Raw genomic sequence first — 20,100 nt, forward strand, 5'->3', positions numbered from 1 at the left:
CCCCCCCCGACCAGGGCCGGCTTTAACAAGAGCCCAGGAATTGGGCTGCGCTCCGGGTGGCGCCGCTTTTTGATCAATGAATAGCTGACTGGGGGGAAATCCCGGACATTTTTAGATTTTTAGAAATCCCCCCCCGGACGGCTATTTATAGATCGAAAAGCCGGACATGTCCGGGGAAATCCAGACATATGGTAGCCCTATCTAAAGGGTGTCACCAACAGCTGAATTGAAGAGTGAAGGGGAAGTTGTGATCCCGCTTCTTTTCCCTGTCTCTGTTCTTTTTTGGATTTACTCAGCCACTTGCAGCTGGGCCCTATCCTTTTTCAGATGCCAGAAGCAATTTATATTCTCCTAGTTCTTGTGGTGCTTCCTGTGAAGCACTGTAGGTAGGATTTTGGGTATACCTGATAAGTTTCAGAGTAGCAGCCGTGTTAGTCTGTATCCGCAAAAAGAACAGGAGTACTTGTGGCACCTTAGAAACTAACAAATTTATTTACACCTGAGATTGCAGGTTTACAGAAATGTCAAAAAAGCCAATTAGCTAGAAAGCTTTGTTTTTTCTTTTTGCAGAGAAGCTACAGACCAGGATAAAAATTGTGACAATGTTTGGGGACAATGGCTCAGCCTAATTTTGTAATCAGATGAAGAGGATTAATTTCATGTCTCTTGAGTGGGATCTACTGTAGCAGGACACTTTGAGCTTTGTCACAGAATTGTGAATCAGAGTGTCTACATTATTATTTAACCTGTGGTTCCTGCCAGATTGAATTAGGTGCAATTATTAAAACAGATACCCCACCGTAGGAAGATTCAGCATGAGAAGTCTGACTTTTAATTTGGGCCCGAGGGGAAATGAATGGGTAGGCAGTCCTAATTACAAGTGGCCATTTATCAACATGACAGCAATGCAATTGGCTTTTTTTGATTTGGGGCCCTGGCAGGAGAGGGGCACATGTAACTGCATTGACAGAACTATTTGGGGACCTAGGAATAGGCTAATGGGGGACAATGTAGATCACACTAAATGCTCACTGGTAAAGTTGTGTGCATCTGGTATTGGAGGGGAGGAGCCTTCACATCATCTGCATACATTCTGGTCAGTGCTGTTGGTCTGTCACTTCCAGACATAAACTACATCTGTAACTATATGTTCAATTTTTCTTCCATTTGTTTCTTCTTCTGCCAGTAACCTACCTATCTGCCAAGAGGTTGACTCCAGGATTTTTTAATGCACTGTGAGCACAAGGCTAGGTTTTGCTATTTATCTTGGAAAATCCTAATGCAAGAGCTTGTGACCCATCAAGGGGTGACCTTCGGGCCCTGTGATTGTTGTTTTGGTGGGCTTTCACATCCTATATTTTTAACTTTCAGATGAATGGAGTTACTTATTCTGGTCACTTGTCTTTTAGCCAAATGATTGGAGTGGAATATATCCTCCTTCATGCTCAAGAGCCCATCCTCTTCATAATTCGAAAGCAGCAAAGACAGTCTCCGACACAAGGTAAGAGCTCACACAGCTTTTCCTTTTAATGAGAATGTTGGTGCTTGTCTGTCTGCTCTGTTTTTGCTCTGTGTGTTCACAACACAATTTTGCTCTGGTTTTACTTAGCCTTAAATTTAGTTTTGCTTTTTAGATAGTGGCATTAGGTCTCAGGGTGTGTTGCATCTTGGCATTTTTGAGTGCTGCCTCCAAAGGCTGACCTGCACTCTGATAATAGCAGGGGATTGCCCTCTTGTGGCAAAATACTAACAGTGCAATGAGAAAGTGCTGCTTTTGCAGTAAATTTTGCCATGGGCAATTGATAGTTGTTAGTATGCATGATATGTCCTATATTTATGATATGCTTTACATAAGGTTTTCAGTTTAATTAGTTAAACATAATACTAATTTTGTGCTTGCCTGGGGCTGATTAGTGCAAATTAAATTTCATGCTAATCATTCTGAGTGATTATCATGCAATTTGGAAATCTCTGATTTCCACTTATTAGGATAAGGGGAACATTCACATTGCTCTTTGCATAATGCCATTTTTATTCTGCAGCCTTACCACTTTGTACTGTGAGCTTCTCAGATGCACATGTTAAATAGGGTCTTCTAGTAAATACATGACTGGGAGACCTTCTAGGAAAGAAACTGGTGATTCAGTAGGTGAACCATAGCACTCCGGAATATTAGAGGGTGCTGAGGTAGTGTAGATGCCATCATTTGATTAGACATAAAATCAAAGTCCTAACTATCTGGGGTCAGTAAAGATTCCATGACACTTTAAGTGAGAGTAGAGATATTACCACTGTGCCATGTCTAAATTCCAGTTGGGATAACTGCATTCTGTCTCCCTATTACATACAGTTGGATTCAGTATTCTTCATATCTTATCCTAAATTGACTTGTTGTGTTCATGTGAACTGTTAAAAGTTTCCACATTTCAGAACAGGGTGAAATGTGTTCTGTATTTACTGTACATAATCTGTAAAGCTCTTTTGGATCTTTTAGAATAAATGATAATGTAGTAATGTAAGGTTTTATTTTTGTTCTAATGAGAAAGGGCTTTTGTAATGGACTCATACTTTTCTAGTGCTGCTCCTAATTTGCTTGGTTTCTGGCAGTGGCCTTAGTGTATTATATTCATATTGGAAAAGAGCACCTGACTGCTTCTTAGATTAGATTGAATTTAAAATCTAAATTGAACCTAGGTGTTAAAGGTGTGTGCCATAGCCCAATGTATCACTTCACTGCTTCTCTTGTTCCTTAATATCCAACTTTTTAAAATCTGGAGTGGAGTTATGGCTTTTACAGTATAAACATTCAGACTTCAGCAGTGTAATTTGATCATTCATTGTAGGGAGTTTAGAAGAGAATGATTTAATAATACTCTTTTCAGTTTGTGCAAGATTTCGTAGTTACATTGCTTAGTTCCCTGCCTTGGATGTTCTCCATATCTTGGTAGCTTGGCACAGATTTTAAGATCTTAAAGGCAGATCAGCTAAAGAAGAGAGTCCTACCTCCCCTGTGCTTATGAGTTTCAGAATAGGTAATCAGTACTCTCATGGGATTGCAGAAGCATCAGTTTCATACTTTCCACTTTTTAAAAGTACCTTGTCAAAGTATTTTAGGCCCAGAGTTTGATCTTTGTTAAAATGGTTATTATCTGGTGGATGATGTCCTCTTGACTCTAAATATTGTTTAAGGAGAAATATCAGTTGCTAATTTATTTGTAGTGGTGTTGCTGTGTTGGTCCCAGGATACGAGTGAGACAAGGTAGATGAGTTAATATCTTTTATTGGACCAACTTCTGTTGGTGAAAGAGACAACCTTTCTAGCTACACCATGCAGACCTGAAGAAGAACTCTGTGTAGCTGAAAAGCTTCTCTCTTTCATCTACAGAAGTTGGTTGCCCACCTTGTCTCTCTCAGTTGCTTAGTTAGAAACACAAGCATTGCTGCACTGGGACAGACTAATGAAACATCAAATCTGGAACTCTGGCAAAAAAATAAATAAAAAATCATGCAGCTGACTATGGTGAGTTCTTCCTGACCTTGTTAGGTGGTCAGTTTGTGCCCTGAAGCATGAGAACAGAGAGTCCTTATAATTTTATCCTAGTTACTGAATCTACAAATGCTATTCTTACTCCTGGGTCTGATTCTTTAAGGAAACATTTTGTGCTATTTACCTCAGTTATATCCGACTGTAGGAATTGCATAGGTTAAATGATACTCTGGCTGCGTCTGTTATCATAGTAGGACTATGAGAATAGCTATGGGAGCTAGCATTGCCCTCCTTGTCATTGTGCCTGTGGCAGGTACTCCAGAGAAGGAGCCCACCAAAAGTTCCTCCTTCCTCTCTAAACTAGCTCTGTGCATTGATCATCTCCCTCCTCCCAGAACCATCTCTCACTTCACAAACTAGCTGAGAGTATTTGATTACCCTCATCTCCCAAACTGATTCAGACTCTCCGCACTGGCTCTGGGGCAGTCGGTGATAATCAAAAACAAACCAAAATTTGTTATAATGGAAGTAGGGATTGAACTCCCTCCCTGCTAGAATGTAGCTTTATCACTAATCCCAGTGCTACAGAGGCTACTGGGTGGAGTGCACTTTCATCAGCAACAAGAGTAGAAAGCAGGAATAACAGAGACCACAATGCTAGAGTGGATGGAAACAGCTGCCCAATACACAGTAACATTGCACTGCCCAGGATACCACGGCAAACCTCTACACTTATGAAAAGTGCAATTTGGTCTTTAACAGCTATGCAGAGCTGCAGTTTCTAAGATTCTTGCATCTTAAACTACATGACATTTATTTAACTCTGTCAGAATTGAAACCTCTGGCCAGGGAAAAGTGTTTATTTCAATCCTGAGTCTTGGACCACTGAATTGTCTTTTCTCCTGATCTAAAAGGGAAATTCTACACAGAGCGTGGGGTTGTATCCCTGATCATCTTGGCTAATAGCCATTGATGGACCTATCCTCCAGGAATTTATATAATTCGTTTTTTGAACACTGTTATAGTTTTGGCCTTCGTAACATCCACTGGCAACAAGTTCCACAGGTTGACTGTGCGTTGTGTGAAGAACTTCCTTATATTTGTTTTAAACCTGCTGCCTATTAATTTCATTTGGTGACCCCTGGTTCTTGTGTTATATGAAGGAGTAAATAACACTTCCTTATTCACTTTCTTCACACCATTCATGATTTTATAGACTCTATCATAGCCCCCCCCTTAGTCATCCCTTTTCCAAGATGAAAAGTCCCAGAGTTTTAATCTCTCCTCAGATGGAAGCTGTTCCATACCCTTCATCTTTTTTGTTACCCTTCTCTGTACCTTTTCCAATTCTAATATCTTTTTTGAGATGTAGTGACCAGAACTGCATGTAGTATTCAAGATGTGGGCATGCCATGAATTTATATAGTGGCATTATGATATTTTCTCTCTTATTATCTATCCCTTTCCTAATGCTTCCTAACATTCTGTTAGCTTTTTTGACTGCTGCTGCACACTGAGCAGATATTTTCAGAAGACTATCCATGATCACTCCAAGATCTTTCTTGAGTGGTAAAAGCTAATTTAGATCCCATCATTTTGTTGGGATTATGTTTTCCAACGTGCATTACTTTGCATTTTTCAACATTGAATTTCGTCTGCCATTTTGTTGCAATTACGGGTAAGGGGTAAACATTCACCTGTGATGGAATAGCAATGGGGGGAATGGAGCAATTCAGAGGGTGAGTTGCTCTCCTGTTGCTTCCTCCAAATTAGCACCTGAGCAAACAGCTCAGTGTGACATCTGCATAGAGATACTGAGGAGGAGCTGCTGCCCCATTCTTTGCCCCCTAAGAACTTCGGTGCAACAGCCTGAGCCCTGCTCAACTGTCCTGAACCCTCAGTGATCTGTTACCTTGGGTGAGTGACCAGGGTTCATATAACAAGGGCACCAGCTGAGTCCTGGGGTTCCAGAAGAATTATAAGTGTTGAGAAAGATGGAGGAACTGGAACAAACATGGGCAAGGGTCAGGGCCTTGGGAGGGATTGACTCTCATGTCATCACTGCGACTAGGACACTGTGCTAAGGCTAACATTGTTTAAAGGTAGTTGTGCTGTCTGGGCTTGTCTGCACAAGGTGGATAGGGGTTAACCCGCAGCTTTTTGATGAGCGTCAAGTAACATGCGGTAGTCAAGCTGCACTAATAGTGTGCACATGGGACAGTGTGCCCTCTCCCAATGTGCATCATTGTGTACACACAGCAGTGGCTTGGGCGTTCTCAGAGAGTATCTCATGGTTCTTTGCTTTACTGCTCAGCTGTGTGCATTCTGGGATTTTTTGCAGTGGGCACTGTGGGATGCATAAGCAATACATTTTTCAAATGCCATGTTTCCTTTGTCTCCACCCCATACTTTCTGGGCAGGCTAGCACCATCTGCAAATTGCTGTCAGCCAGTGTGGGCCCAACAATGCTTCATGCCAGCCACTGCGAATAAATAGAGGCTGCTTGGGCTGTATTTCAGCACTCAGTGCAGGATGAATTTGCCTTTGGACTCTTCCCACTGTACCACTGAGCAGGTGATGTGGCAGCAGCAGCAGGAACTTCAGCGTAGATGAAGCGGTAGGAGGATGAGGAAGTGGAGGAAGGCACTGAGTAACTGATTATACAGGAATTATGCTAGTTCCTGGGGCAGTTTCACACCATGCCGTGTGGTTTCTGGGCTCAGGAAAACCTGCATGGGTTGGTGGGAAAGGGCTGTTCTGAAGACCCGGGATGACCAATTGTGGCGAGAGAGAATCAGGATGGGGGGAGGCAACCATTCTGGAGATCTTGGCTGAACTGACCTTGGAGCGGTAGCGTACCAACATGCAGTACCCCATACCCATGGACAAGCAGGTCGCCATTGCTATCTGGAAGCTGGCCAACCCAAATGCTCCCGGTCGGTGGCCAGCCAATTAGGTGTAAGGAGACTGACTGTTGGGGCCATTGTTATGTGGGTATGTGATGCCACATATTAGGTACTGTTGCACTGGGTTATAAAGCTTGGTAATGCTTAGGAGATTATCGATGGCTTTGCATGCATAGGGTTCCCAGAGTGTATTGGGGCAATTGATGGGGACCCATGTGCTTATTATTTGTGCATGCCACATCTCTCTCTTCCCCCACCCCAGATAAGAATTTCTAAACAGAAAGGAGTATTTCTCCATGGTGCTCCAAGGGCTGGTTGATCACATTGTCAGGTTTATGGCCATAAATACAGAGTGGTGTGGAAGGGTTCACGAGCTCTTTCGGAACTCAGCTCTGTTTATGTTAACGGAGAAAAGACCGTTCGCTCTCAGGATCACTATGGACATTAATGGTGAAGACATTGTTCTAGTTATCATGGGAGACCCAGCTGATCCTCAGCTTCCCCTGGTTAATGAAATGATTCACAGGCTGCTTGGATAGAAGGAAGGAATTGTTTAAACTACTGCCTCAGAATGGAATGGAGTGTGCATTTGGCTGTTTGAAAGGAAGGTGGTGGGAATAGATTGGAAGCAGCTGGGGAAAAAAGTCCCCTAACCTAGCAGCATGTTGTATTTTGCATAATATTTGTGAGAGTAATGGAGAAAACCTTAACAATGGATGAGAGGCTGAGGGGCAGAAACTTGCTCACTGGTTTGAGCAGCCAGCCAGGTGTCCAGTACAAAATGGAAACAGCTGGGCAATATTGTCAGGGATGCCAGTTGCTCTCATTTGGAATCCTAAACCTGAAATTGTGCAGCTGTATTGTCCATCCACTCCCTCTAGAATGGATTGTGAGCAAGTCAGTGTTGTTTATGGCTGGTGGAGGTGCAATGTTGTGGCACTCATTTTACCTTGTGTTTTTGCCTAGTTATCTTTGCAAAACCTTATGAATTCTATAAATCAATATATTTCTGTGTTAAATACACTGTTAACTTCTTATGGATGATTTTTTTCAGTGTTTTTGTTATTAAGCAATGTAGTGTGTAACAGGCCAAAATAAAGGTTTAATTGAAATGATAATGAAAATATTTTTTAATTATGAAACAATTTATTGTCTAACAACTACAAGAAACCTTTTGTTAAAACAATAGGCAAACAAAATATCAAGGTGCAGTGCAGGGCACAACACATGGGGCTTGAAGTCACAAGTGAGTGTATGTCTTGCCTCTACCTCTTCTTGTTTGTGGCCCTTCTGGAGTTGAATGTGAGGCTTGATGTTACCAGGGGTGTTAGAGGGCTCAAAAGATCTGGGCTCCTAAGTGCAACTATTCTCAGTACCCTACCTTGGCCCTGTGAAGGGAATGGCCCATGGAAGCATTACTCTGGGGAGTCCAACAGGGAGGAGTTGCTGGTGTTCCCAGTATCCTGTATTGTCCAGGGGCTGCGGAACATAGCTGGGTCCTGGAACACTGCAGTGCCTGCTAACCTTGTGCTACAGCAGAGCATTTTGGCTTTGTACTGCCTCCAGTAGTTGCTTTTGCATTTCCTTGTTTTTGTTTTAATGCTTTCTTTGGCCATGGCTGTGCTACCCCTAGCAACTGCCGTCTCCTTTGGACTCTGCCCACCCGTACCACTGAGCAGGTGGTGTGGCAGCAGCAGGAACTTCTGCGGCAGAGGAAGTGGGACGAGGATGTCCTTTGCAACTCCCATGATCTCTCTGGAGAGCTCCATATCTGTTTCCTCTACACCTGCCAATTGTGCCTCCATCCCTCCGTTATTTTCAGGGTTTTTTGAGACTCTGCAGTGATGTCAACAAATATTTATCACAAGTTTTCTGTTTCCTCCCCGTCAGGTTTGGGAGCTGCTCAGCCATTCATAAGGGCAGTGGCAGGTGCCATGCCTGTGAGAGTGTTTAAAAAAAAGTCAAGTGATGGTGTTCATATTCTGGAGAGGCTGAGATAGCATTTTTATATGCATTTTTGACTTTACCTCCCTGAGATTCTTCCCACTCTTGGGAGAACCTCAGAGATGGTAAATGGTGTGTGCATTAGGATTTTTGTCTGTGCGGGATGTGCTGTTTGGCTTTGCTGTTGTGCCTTTGAGGGTGTATGTTGCGTGGGTTGAGATGGAGGGGACAGTGTTGCGAATTTATGTTCCCAGTGTGGCTTTGCAGCTTTGGTGTGCCCTGGAGGTGCCTATATGGTGTTGTAAGGATTAGCGGGAGGCATCTGAGGGTGAGCTGGATAGTAATTCCCCCTACAACCTGTTTAAGGCTAGCCTAACTCTGGGATGACTTTACAGTGAGGCGAGTGACTAGGAAGCAAAAAATGCCCTTATTCAAAAAGGCAAAGAGCAGAACAGCAAAATACGCAATGCAGATATACACCAAGATGGTCCTCCCCAGAAGTGCTGCAGGAATGGAAGGGAGTTGTGAGCTACTCCTGTGGGGGTAACCATGAAGCTGTTCCTCATTAATGTCCAGACAAATGTGGAGCAATTTCTCAGTCATAGATTTTGCTTTATCTCCCCTGTAGACATGGTGAAAGTGCAGAGAAAACCCGGGTTCTGCAATGACTGTCTGAAACATTCACTATTATCAGTCGTTATCTATGGGTATGTTTACAGTGCAACACCCCCTTCACTTCCCCCCTTCCTCACCCCGTGGGAGCAAGTCTCAAAGACTGGGTCAAATTGTTTTGGGTTTGCAGGGCTCAAGCTACAGGGCTAAAAATAGCTGTGTAGACATTCCCGCTTGGGCTGGAGCCCAAGTGCTGAAACCCAGCAAAGGGAGAGGGTCCCGGAGCCTAAGCTCCAGCCTGAACTCAAACGTCTACACTGCTATTTTTAGCCCCGCCGGTTGAGCCCTGCAAGCTAGAGTCAGTTGACCCAAGCTCTGAGACTTGGTGCTGTGGGGTGTTTTGCTGTAGTATAGAGGCACCCTGGGTGAGCCTGTGAAAAGGCATTAGGAGCTTTGCTATCCCTATGGTAAAGCTTTTGTACTGTAACATGTTACAGGGCTTTTATTACCTCAGCAGGAGCTGCGGTCTTTGTAACTTTATGGGTCAGCAGTGTCCATGTATACCTCATGTAAACTGAGAATATGAACCAAATTTCTTTTTCTGTAACCAGTATCTCAATAAACTTCTGAATGTTGCACAAAATACCGTTTTCATTATTCAGTTCTGCCACAGAAGGGGGCAGGGTAGAGGCTGTGGCTGAGCCATGCTGCTGGCCACCATTGTGAACTGGCCAACAGGGTTTTTGGGAGGAGTGGAGTGTTTGCTGGGTGAGGGAAAGGGAAACAAAAATAGGTAAATGGGCATGTGCACTGTATGGCATGGGCCTAAAAATGGCCACTAGCCGAGCATTAGCATGAGACAGACTGGTTGCCCAGTTGGAGCAGCCACCATTTTGGAAATGTGTATGGGGATGCTAAATGGACAGCATGGGGGGAGAAAGGAGGGCAGGTGGGGAGCCTCAGTCTTGGAAAGGCTCCTAGCTCACATCTGCCTACAATGCCTCTGGTCATGGGGCTCCCGGAACAGAAGGTAGCATGGCAGTATAGCACAATTGTAAAGAGAGATACTTACATATTGCGATTCACTCCCTAAGATCTGCCTCCTCAGTCCTGGCCTGAGTTCCTGCCTGGGACTTGGGGTTGGTTGCTGCAGGGCAGGAATCAGGCCCACCTTCTACCTGGCTGGTTTCAGGGTCCTGAGTCCTGAAAAGATCCTGGCTTTCCCAGGAAATCTCTACACTGGCCTCATCATGCTCATCCCCTGATGAGCCTTGCTTGTTGTTCTCAGGAGGGAGGGGAGTGAGCAGCAGACTTCACAACTTTCCTAGGTGTGGTGGTTATGTAGATGTTTAAAATCCTGTCCAACTCCTCAAAAAAAAAAAAAAAAAAAAAAAAAAAAGGACAGGTTATATGTCCCCTGCCAGATGCTTTCCCTGGCATCCCTGGTGTTAATACAAGTCCTCCTGAGCTGTTTGTTCTTTATCTGGCATTGGTTGGCATCCCAGTCATGATCTGTTTGGGACATCTGCTTAGCAATTTCCACAATGAGATCTTTATTCCGGTGGCTGGCCATAAGAGCTTTTAGCATCGATGCTTCTCCCCAGATGGCCATGAGATCCAGGGTCTCAGCATGGCTCCAAGCAGCTCCTTCAGGCATGTTGTAGGACTTCTGGAGTAATATCACGGTAATAGTAATATTCTCAAATCCAGGGAAATGGGCAAAATTTGGCCCTATGCCAGCTTTAAATGCGGGAGGGGGCATCTGGTTAACTTGACACCAGAGCAGGAAAGGGCACACATGTAAACAGACAGATCAATGATGGTCGCCTGCAAAGCAGTGTGGGATAGCTGTTGGAGGACTGCCAAAGCAGTGCTCAGCAGCATTACGTGCACACAAACAATACACCAAACTAACTCTATTTGCAGCAAAGTTAGTGCACTTTGCAAGAGGACACCAGAGTTTGAGGTAAATGCAGTTAGTGTGTTATAACAGATTGTCTCGTGTATGCAAGCATTTTCAAACTGGATTATTTTGACTTAATCCGGTTTAAACCTCCTGTGTAGACAAGCCCTGTGTCTGCCCCGCAACTTCAAAAAAACAACAAAGAAACCTTGTTCGACAGTCAGATTAAAGAATGCTGTTCAAACCCTGAAGGGATCACCTCCAACCTGGTTTAGCTGTAGTGGACAGGGCTTTGCAAGATTTATTGCAGAACCATATTAGTTGGGTTTCCCAGGAAAACCCACAGTACAAGGCCTGAGTCCAAAAAGGTGAGTGTTTGCAGAGTGAGACATTTTCAAGCAGTAATGCTGGGGAGGTCAGAGTGAAAGTTAGGAATGATTGGTTCCTATATCATAGCTTATTGTTTGGTTTCCTTCAATGGCAAAACACATTTGAACTGCGTCCAGGACTGCTAGTCTGGGTGCTCTCATGTGATACTGAAAACAGTTTAACTTTCTGTTAGTTGTGTTTCTGACAGTGGAACAGGAATATAAACTGATGCTTCCTTGTTTATAAAATGGGCTTAATATTTTCCCCACCTCACAGGTGTAGTGTGAGGCTTAACTAATTTTTGTAAAGTGCTTTGCTATACTTGGAGGAAAAGCCTGAAAGTTCAAATTGTCCTGACCAGGTGAAACAAGTGGAAAAACAAGTCCACTATGTGACAATTGAAATTAAACAACTTTGTCCCTTGCTTACCCAGAGCTCTTCTTATTGACTAAACTGATACAATGTTCCTTATTTACAGTCATCCCATTAGCTGATTACTATATTATTGCTGGAGTGATTTATCAGGCACCTGATTTGGGATCTGTCATAAACTCCAGAGTGGTAAGTGTCTCTACTATGCATTTGGTTGATATAAAACAGTTATCAGTTCATATCCTGCTTTTCTTTACATTGTTCTCCCAACCCAATTCAAGAAAAGGAGATGTGTGTTAAATTTATTAATCTTATTTGGGTTATTGCTGATTATGTACTATATATATTGTATTACTTTTTAAACCTACCTTTGTACTTTTGAATAATTTAAGCACTATACCCAGATGTACAGACACTCTTGATCTATGTATTATATAATTTTAACATTAGCTTTAAAAAAATAAGATGACTAATCCAGTTTTTTATAACCACAATTTGTTAAACCCTCTTCTTTCCTGCCCGGTCCTTCTCACCCTCCCTTTCTTTCAATGTCTCTCCTCCCTTACTTTTTCTTTCCATTTAGCAGTTCCCGTCACCAAAAAATAAACAAATTGTGGAACTAACATGCTGTTTGCTGCCATCGCATTGATCACTCTGCTCTACCTGTGTGTTCTACCCCTTCCCCTACCCTGTATCTGTTTTTTCGGTTTTAAAATGTAAATTTTTCAGGGCAGGGACTGTCTACTGCTTTGTGTGTGTACAGCACTTAGCACACTGGGACCCCATTCTTGGTTGGTTCTTAGTCACTAGTGTAATAGTTTATTACTAGTCAAAAATGCACTGTATACCGAGTACTCTACATTTGCAATGAAAGTGAAATGTTCCCAGAAGAGTGTAGTGTGCCTTAATAGCTCTGACAGGCTGTTAGGGATGGAAGAATCTTAATGATTGAAAAAGGAGAGAGAGATTAAATTTTAAAATAATTCAGAGGGACAATGTCAGGCTTAAAATTACTAAGAAATCTTTTAATTTAAGTTGCTAATTTAACTGAAAGAGGTTAAAATGGAATTTACATTTCACTATTGGTGCTGTTGGCACTTTTATTATCTTGGATACTAAAATGGTCATTTTCACTTTCTGCTTTTCATGCCCTAGTATAAGCTGCAATATTTGTGTTGGATAGAAATATTTTTGCAAACTGTTCTCAAAGAATACAAAAATCACAAACATATTTCTGTTCATACTAGGCTTTGTAAAAGTCTCTCTTATAAACAAAATCTAAATGTTATTTCAAATAGCAACTGTAAAATAATTGGCTGATGGAGGGAAAAGCTACTTTAATGGTAAAACTACATTCCATAGTAGTTCACAAACTTGGTTAGCTTTCTACCAACATGCAAAAAATATTGTATGTTACACTCTATCAGTCACTATTTATGTAACACTATCCAGGCATAGAATTGGCTGTTTGTTTGTATTATATATTACTCTGTTAAATTCCTGTACATTTTCTTATGTTGACTTCTTCTGAAAGCTCACTGCAGTGCATGGAATTCAATCTGCTTTTGATGAAGCCATGTCATACTGCCGATATCACCCTTCCAAAGGCTACTGGTGGCATTTCAAAGACCAGGAGGAACGAGGTATGATGCCTGGGCCCTCAGTGCATTAAGCAACTCTCCTTTTCTTTGGACTTAATACTTAAATTTTTACCTAAGGTTTACTTTAGCATCCATAACTCCTATAACAAGTGTTCCTTCTATTTTTTCCTACGCATGTGTGGAATGAATTTCGTTATGTGTACCAATATGGAGGTGATGTGTGATTCTGGCTGGGGGTGCGGGCTCTGGGGTGGAGCCAGTGATGAGGGACTCAGGGTTGGGGTGGGGGGAGGGTTGAGGGCTCTGGCTGGGGGTCCGGGCTCTGGGGTTGGGCCACGGATGAGGGGTTTGGGGTGCAGGCTGCCCCAAGGCTATAGCAGGGAGAGAGGAATTCCCCCCAGTTCTATCTCTCCGCAGCAGCACCTGGGCTTGGGGGAGGGGGGAAGAGGTGCCTCTCCCCACTGCGGCAGGGCTGGAGCTGCAACTGCAGGATAGGCACTTCTCCCCCATCCGTGGCAGGTCCAGGGCTGGGCTGGATTGGGGCAGGGGCACCTCTCTCTCGTCCGCGGTGGGGCCAAGCTCGGTTGTGGCAGGGGCGCCTCTACCCCCCTGATCCGCGGTGGGGCCAAACCAGAAAGAACAACCCTCTCCAGGAGCAAAGAACAGATAAAAGAGAACTAGAACTTCCATCATTTGATGTGATGTTGCATTTCAGCCTCTGTATATGATTTGCAGATAAAGCCAAACCAAAAGCCAAGAAGAAGGAAGAACCAAGCTCTATTTTCCAGAGACAGCGGGTGGATGCTTTGCTTCTAGACCTGAGACAAAAATTTCCACCCAGATTTGTTCAGGTAATAGTCATTTGTGTCTGCAGTGTTACTTCAGCATACACATCAGGGCTCCTCAGGTGGACAGCTTGTGGGACTTCACTGTACTTGGTGGAACGGTAGCATTGGTTGGAATAGGAACTTTGAAAACAACAGGTACTCTTCATGCAGAATGTAGAGGAGGATTCCCTAGCATAGGTGAAGGAGTTACCCAGAAGTGTGCACTGTAGCCTTGCAAAATTGCCATGAAAATTTACTAACCCAAGTGGATCAGGGTTTATCTCATCAGGTGTCAGACCCTGCTGCTGCCTCAGTTTTCCCATTACCACAGCCAAACAAAACTGATACAACTGATGTTCTGTATTTACTGTCACCTTCTGGGGACCGGTTTGTTGGAACATAAAACTGCTGGACCAGAAATTCTCAGCCTTCTTCTAGAGGCTCACTAGTTCATTATGCCCCCTTGGGCTCAGCAGTCCATTATGCCCCTATCAAGAGTGTTGCTCCTTCCCCTCACTGCAGGTAGCTCCAGTCTGGCCTTTTTCTCTCACTGCTATGGAGGACTTCTTGGATCACCTGCAGGAGCTTCCCTGCAGGGTTCTCTTGCTCTCCCTGACTCTCTCCCTGGGTTGTAAGGAGAGTATTTCTGTGTAATAGCAGCTCACACAACCTCCCTGCTCCTTTGTTTCTCCCTTAACTCAGTAAGCTCATTGAACTCAGGCTATCCCTATTATCTCCCAGCATGCTCCAGTCATGAACCGACTCATTCCATTCATTCGGGAAGGTGAATTTAGCCTGGCACGAGCAGTGAGCCCCAGTCTCCTTCCAGGGCCAGCTCCCCCTGTTATACCAAGATAAAAATCTACTCACCCACTCTTTACCAAGATGTCTGATGGGGAAAGAACAAACTAACAAATGCAATTTATTTGCCTGTTGGGGGAAAAAAATTACTCTCCTTCACAAGTAGAACTTCTGTGGAGCTGGCATTGTGTATGCAATTGTTGATTTAAAGGGACATGGTAAACATTTCATGAAAGCTGGTGATTCAATAGTTGGCATTCTTCCCTCTGAGTTAGTATTGAACCAGTATCTCAGCAGTGCGATGGAAGCTCTGCACTGGTGGAGGAAACTACCCTTGCTTGGATTAAATGTAAAGTAGGTATCCTTCTAGTCAGACACTTTTTTTGGAAGGTACACATTGTTAGCTCCACCAGGCTGACCAAATTCCATTGTGAATAAATACATGCCCCACATATTTGTAGTGGATTCTTCTTCTCTTCCTATCCTAAGCTGTCATTGCCACCTTCCACTTCAGAAGTGGCTGCATTTCATCTGTTGGTGAAGGCATTCCTGTAAGGAACTCTGGGATCTTTTGTGATGAAATGCCCTATAGCAGCAGTTCTCAACCCGCAAGCTGCATGTGGCCCAGCTGTGTGCTAAAAAATATTCAAAATTTGCCGCTCTGGTCTGGCAGGGGGTGAGGCTGGCTCAAGGGGAGACAGCATCTGGCAGCCTGCTGGAGCGCTCCTGCCAGCAGAGGGCTGGTGAGTGCCGCAGGAGGGCAGAGGGCAGTAGAGTGGATCCTTTGGCAGGTTTGGGGGGTGGGGCTCTGGGCAGTGAGGTGGTGGGGCATGCTGGAAACTAGGGGCTTACAGGGGCCTCCAAGGTTTAGGTGGGGCTCTGTTCCTGACCCTGTGCTGGGGGTCCTGGCTGCCCGGCCCCGGGTGGTGGGTCCCGGGGTCCCGCTGCTGGCTGCTCAGCCCCATGCAGCGGGGTCCAGATCCCAGCTACTGGCTGCCTGGCCCCATATGGTGGGTGCCGGGTCCAGGGATGCCGTCTGCCCAGCCCCACATGGCAGGGTCTGGGGTCTGGCTGCCAGGCCCAGGGCTCCGCTCCTGGCCCCGCTCTCTGGAGGGTCTCTGGGCAGGGGGTGCTGTGCATAGGGTAATGTGAGAAATTTTAGGGGGGGACACGCTGTGGTTCTCAACCTGTGGCCCATATAACACAATGTGGACCGCATATGTGGCCCACTATGATGAATAGGTTGAGAACCACTGATCCATAGAGATATAAGGACACACTATTAAATACAACAGTTCAGGCCCAAAATTTGACCTATTGTTAAAATAGTTAGGTGGGGAATCATCCTTTGGATTCTACATGCCTGTTTATTCCCCTTCTTAAGCCCAGCACTCAGTCACCAAGAAATTACAAAAAAGATAGTGTTTCTGTAAGACCTAAAAATAAAATCCTTTGACATCAACAGATAAAGGCATTCTGTAAGTGCACGGTCTCTTGCAAAAAGTCGATAAGTATCCCCTACACCAAAGGATAAACCAATGTCAGAAAAGTCAAATAACTTGTCCAATGTCAAACAGCAAGCCAGAGACAGTCAGGGATGGAAGATAAATGTTGTGTCTCCCAGTCTGTTGTTCTAACTACTACACATGATGCCTCCCAGGGTCAATATTTAGCACTGTTGTGCTTCAGTTGTTGTCCCTGCAACAGAAGATTCCGAATTGTATTCCCAAAGCTCTTCTGAAATAATAATATTGAGGCACAAATTAGTAAGGAAATGCACAGCGCAAATTGACTTTCCTGACTCAATAAAATATATTTAAATGTCCAAGGCTGTGGGTGAGCTGTTGCCATTATGCACTCGGCTATTTTGCCTACAGTCTCTGCAAAGGCTAGTTTCTAACTAATTATTATAAAACATTCTGGAATACTTTGAGTAAGGCAAGCACTAGGTCAGACCAGATTCTAATCTACTTCCAAATTCAAATACCTTCCGACACCATTGGAGAAAAATCAGTGTTTGCTCAGTGGAAAAGGACATCATTGGTAGGGAACTGCATTTTAAATTCTTAACTATTTAAATAGAATAATACCTTCATGGCATCTGTCATCCAAAGGTCTAAGTATTTTACAAAAATTCACTACACCATACGTGACAGATTTCAGAGTGGTAGCCGTGTTAGTCTGTATCAGCAAAAACAACAAGGAGTCCTTGTGGCACCTTAGAGACTAACAAATTTATTTGGGCATAAGCCCAAATAAACTCCTAAGTGTCTAAGGTGCCACAAGGACTCCTCGTTGTTTTAACACCATACGTATGAGGCAGGTAATAGGATACACAGGGATCACTTCAACCACAACTGAAGTATAGCCACTTCTGGAGTGGGATGCAACTCAGTTGCAACAATGCTGTGCAACATTTTACGTCAAGAAATGAAGAATATTGACCCTGCCCATTGCTTTACTGGTTCATCTGATCAGATCACTGCAAAGAGCGGCAAGACTGCAGGCAAATTACAGAAAAAATTTATTACAGTCATAGTGAAGGCTTGAGTAGAGAGAGAGCATAATTCATGTGCGATGTCCTATGGACTTTGGTATCCAGGTACCGAAATCCAATTCTTGTTTGAACAGCAGCAAGACACCTTAAAAAAAAAAAGTACATATTGAACCATTGTTACACTGAAAGGTGCTAATGGCTGCCATCAAGTGAATCGAGGGTCCAAGACAATCACAGACCATGTTAAAGCCAATGGGTATGCTACACACTGTTTCAGGTTCAACAGAAAGAGCAATCAGGCCATGGTGGAGAGTGCCCAGAGCAATATGTTGCATGGCAGGTCAGAGCTAAGCCATGTGAACTGAGTGGTTTCACTGATTGCAAACGCAGAGGCTGGGGCATTGTTTTGCAGGGGGCGTGTGTTTTGGAGGAGAAAAATCAGCATAAGGAGTAGTGAGAGGAAGCACAAGGGGAGAGGTTGCTGGCGTGGCAGACTTTGGGGATTTCTGAGCAAGGAAACTGCCTGCTGTTTATTTCTATTGTGTTCATGGAAACAGGACTTCGTGTATATTTTTTGTAAATAAATAAGATTACACCAAAAGCATATCTGACTTGTATCACTGACTTATCATCCTAGTGAAAACTACCCTGCAAAGTCCCAAATATTAGCTAACTGCCTGGGCCCAAAGGGTAGCTCTAGAGTCAAATGGTCTTAATTAATTTCCTATTCTTTACAAAATTAGATTATCTTTTGCACTGCTGGATTTGCAGACCTTTTGAGCCATATTTTACAGCCAAGGAAAACAGGCATTAGTGACTGGGAGGAGATAAAGTTCTTTGCATGACTGGAGAATAAAACATTTAATTTTTGTGTGCTATTCATTTTACATACAGATTAGAATTTAATTAGTGCTTCTGGAAGACTTGCTTGTCACTCTTCTCTTGTTTGACATCCCCATAATTTTCCCATTCACGTGAGGCCTACCCTTGTTGATATCCCTCAGAACCCCTCTTACTAGAAGTATTCTACAGCGAAAGATGATATTTTAGTCACTGCTAGGAAGGATAATAATAACAAAGTTCCAGTTCATCTGACTTTCTTTTCTTCTTTTTTGATAGCAAAAGCCTGGAGAAAAGCCCATCGCAGGTAAGAGATCTCACATTATCACAAGATTTTAAAAAGGACCCCAAATTCAGGTGTGATATAGGTTCAGTTGTGAGGCTGAACTAACTAATGGGCTCACTCCTGCTGCTGAAATTGTTGGGAGTTTTGTCATTGACTAATATGAGAGCAAAATCAGGCTCAATATGGGCCTGATTTTGCAAGGTGCCAGATGGAACTTCACCTCTGTGCTTAGGCTGTAAGATGTTCCATCCCATCCCTTACCCTCTGGAGACTATCCCCTGTGCAAGAGGCTCCACCCCTCTAAGGGAGCTGCTGAGCCAAGAGGCCATAAAACAGGAGATGCTCTTGGGGAGACCAATGGCCAGGTTGATTCTGCATCCTGGTGATTTTGCACCAGGGCCATTGCAGTAGAGCTGCAAGCTACGGCACATCGAGGACTGCCTGAGGGGGTTTTGCTGGTGTTCAGCAATGTCAGAATAGGGGAACTGCCAGCTGCTTTCCCCTCCCAGTCCCTGTACCATGGCAGCCCTGAATGTCTCCTGCACAAGTATTGACTGGCTTCTATTCTTTTAAAGTCCATTATCTTTTCAAAACAACCTGAAAAGAATTTGAAAAAAAATGTAAAACTCTCAAAGCTGAGTTGTAATTTATTTTGATGGTTGTTTTTTATTAAGTGGATCAGATCAAGAAGGAGCCAGAACCAGCCCCTGAAGCTATAAAGCCAGAGGAGAAGGAGACTGTAAAGAATGCCCAACAGAGTGCTGGCACTAAAGGGCCCCCAGAGAAACGGATGAGACTCCAGTGAAGGGATGGACAATTCCATATCTAGATGATTCAACGTCTGGAGAAGAATTTGCAAGTGACTCCTGCTCCCGCCTTAACTGTATTTGAACATTTAGGATTGTGACACTGCAGGATTTAAAACCCCTTGCAACAGCTTCTTCTCTCAGCAGAAACCTATTAAAAAGCTGCCAATGGAAAGACTTGAGCTGCACCGGGAGGGGTTTTTTCAGCCTTCTCCCCATTTTGGATGTTAGCTTCTGACTGAATTTCACATTAATGCATTTTGCAACTTCCTTATAAAACCCCATTTATTTTCATGTCCTCTGGTAGATGTGTTTTCTATGTAAAAAGAGGAACTTTTTAATAAAAAGTTGTACACCAACATTTGGCTGTTGAAGTGCCTTTCTTGCTTACTCTCTTGATTACCTTTGAAATGGTTACTGAATATGCTGTGTGTGCTGGTAGTAGATTTCACTTGAATGTCAGGGTATACCATGATATTATGCATGTTAACCTTTCTTGAGGAAGGTGAGCGTTTCCTATGGCATTAAAGGATTTACGCGGTCTGCAATCAATTGCTGTGCCTGTTAGAAGGCTGGGATACAGATCAAAAGTTTGATAACTGGCAGGGCTGAATCCATGTAATTGGATGTCAACCTTCAGTTAGCTCTCAGATTCTTTTAAAATATTTTTAGCCTTCATACTTATCATGCCATCCCATTTCACTTAAAGAAAAATAATTTTTAAACCATCTGGTGCTCATTTGGATAGAGCTGTCCTTAATCTCTCACTTTTCTTGGTCTTTACTTAAGATTGTTTTCATTTAGTGGATCACTCTAGCTGTTTTTTGAGAGGGAAAAGATTTTCCAGCT

The 20,100-nt window shown here is 43.6% G+C and overlaps 1 protein-coding gene across 2 annotated transcripts in view; it reads left to right on the forward strand.

Moving 5' to 3' along the window:
- MED6 (mediator complex subunit 6) overlaps nt 1-19,612 on the forward strand; it is a 27,169-nt gene extending 7,557 nt beyond the window's left edge. The window contains exons 3-8 of one of the 2 annotated variants that reach the window (XM_034769303.1): nt 1,410-1,501; nt 11,700-11,782; nt 13,128-13,236; nt 13,930-14,045; nt 18,439-18,466; nt 19,120-19,612. In XM_034769303.1, coding sequence (XP_034625194.1) covers nt 1,410-1,501; nt 11,700-11,782; nt 13,128-13,236; nt 13,930-14,045; nt 18,439-18,466; nt 19,120-19,250 — 559 coding nt within the window. In that variant the 3' untranslated portion in view covers nt 19,251-19,612. Of the gene's footprint in view, nt 1-1,371; nt 1,502-11,699; nt 11,783-13,127; nt 13,237-13,929; nt 14,046-18,438; nt 18,467-19,119 lie in introns of both variants that reach the window. The other variant, XM_034769304.1, reaches the window with a different exon arrangement.
- The last annotated feature ends 488 nt before the right edge of the window (nt 19,613-20,100 follow it).

This window comes from Trachemys scripta, chromosome 4 (assembly GCF_013100865.1).
Source record: "Trachemys scripta elegans isolate TJP31775 chromosome 4, CAS_Tse_1.0, whole genome shotgun sequence".
Taxonomy (NCBI): domain Eukaryota; kingdom Metazoa; phylum Chordata; order Testudines; family Emydidae; genus Trachemys; species Trachemys scripta.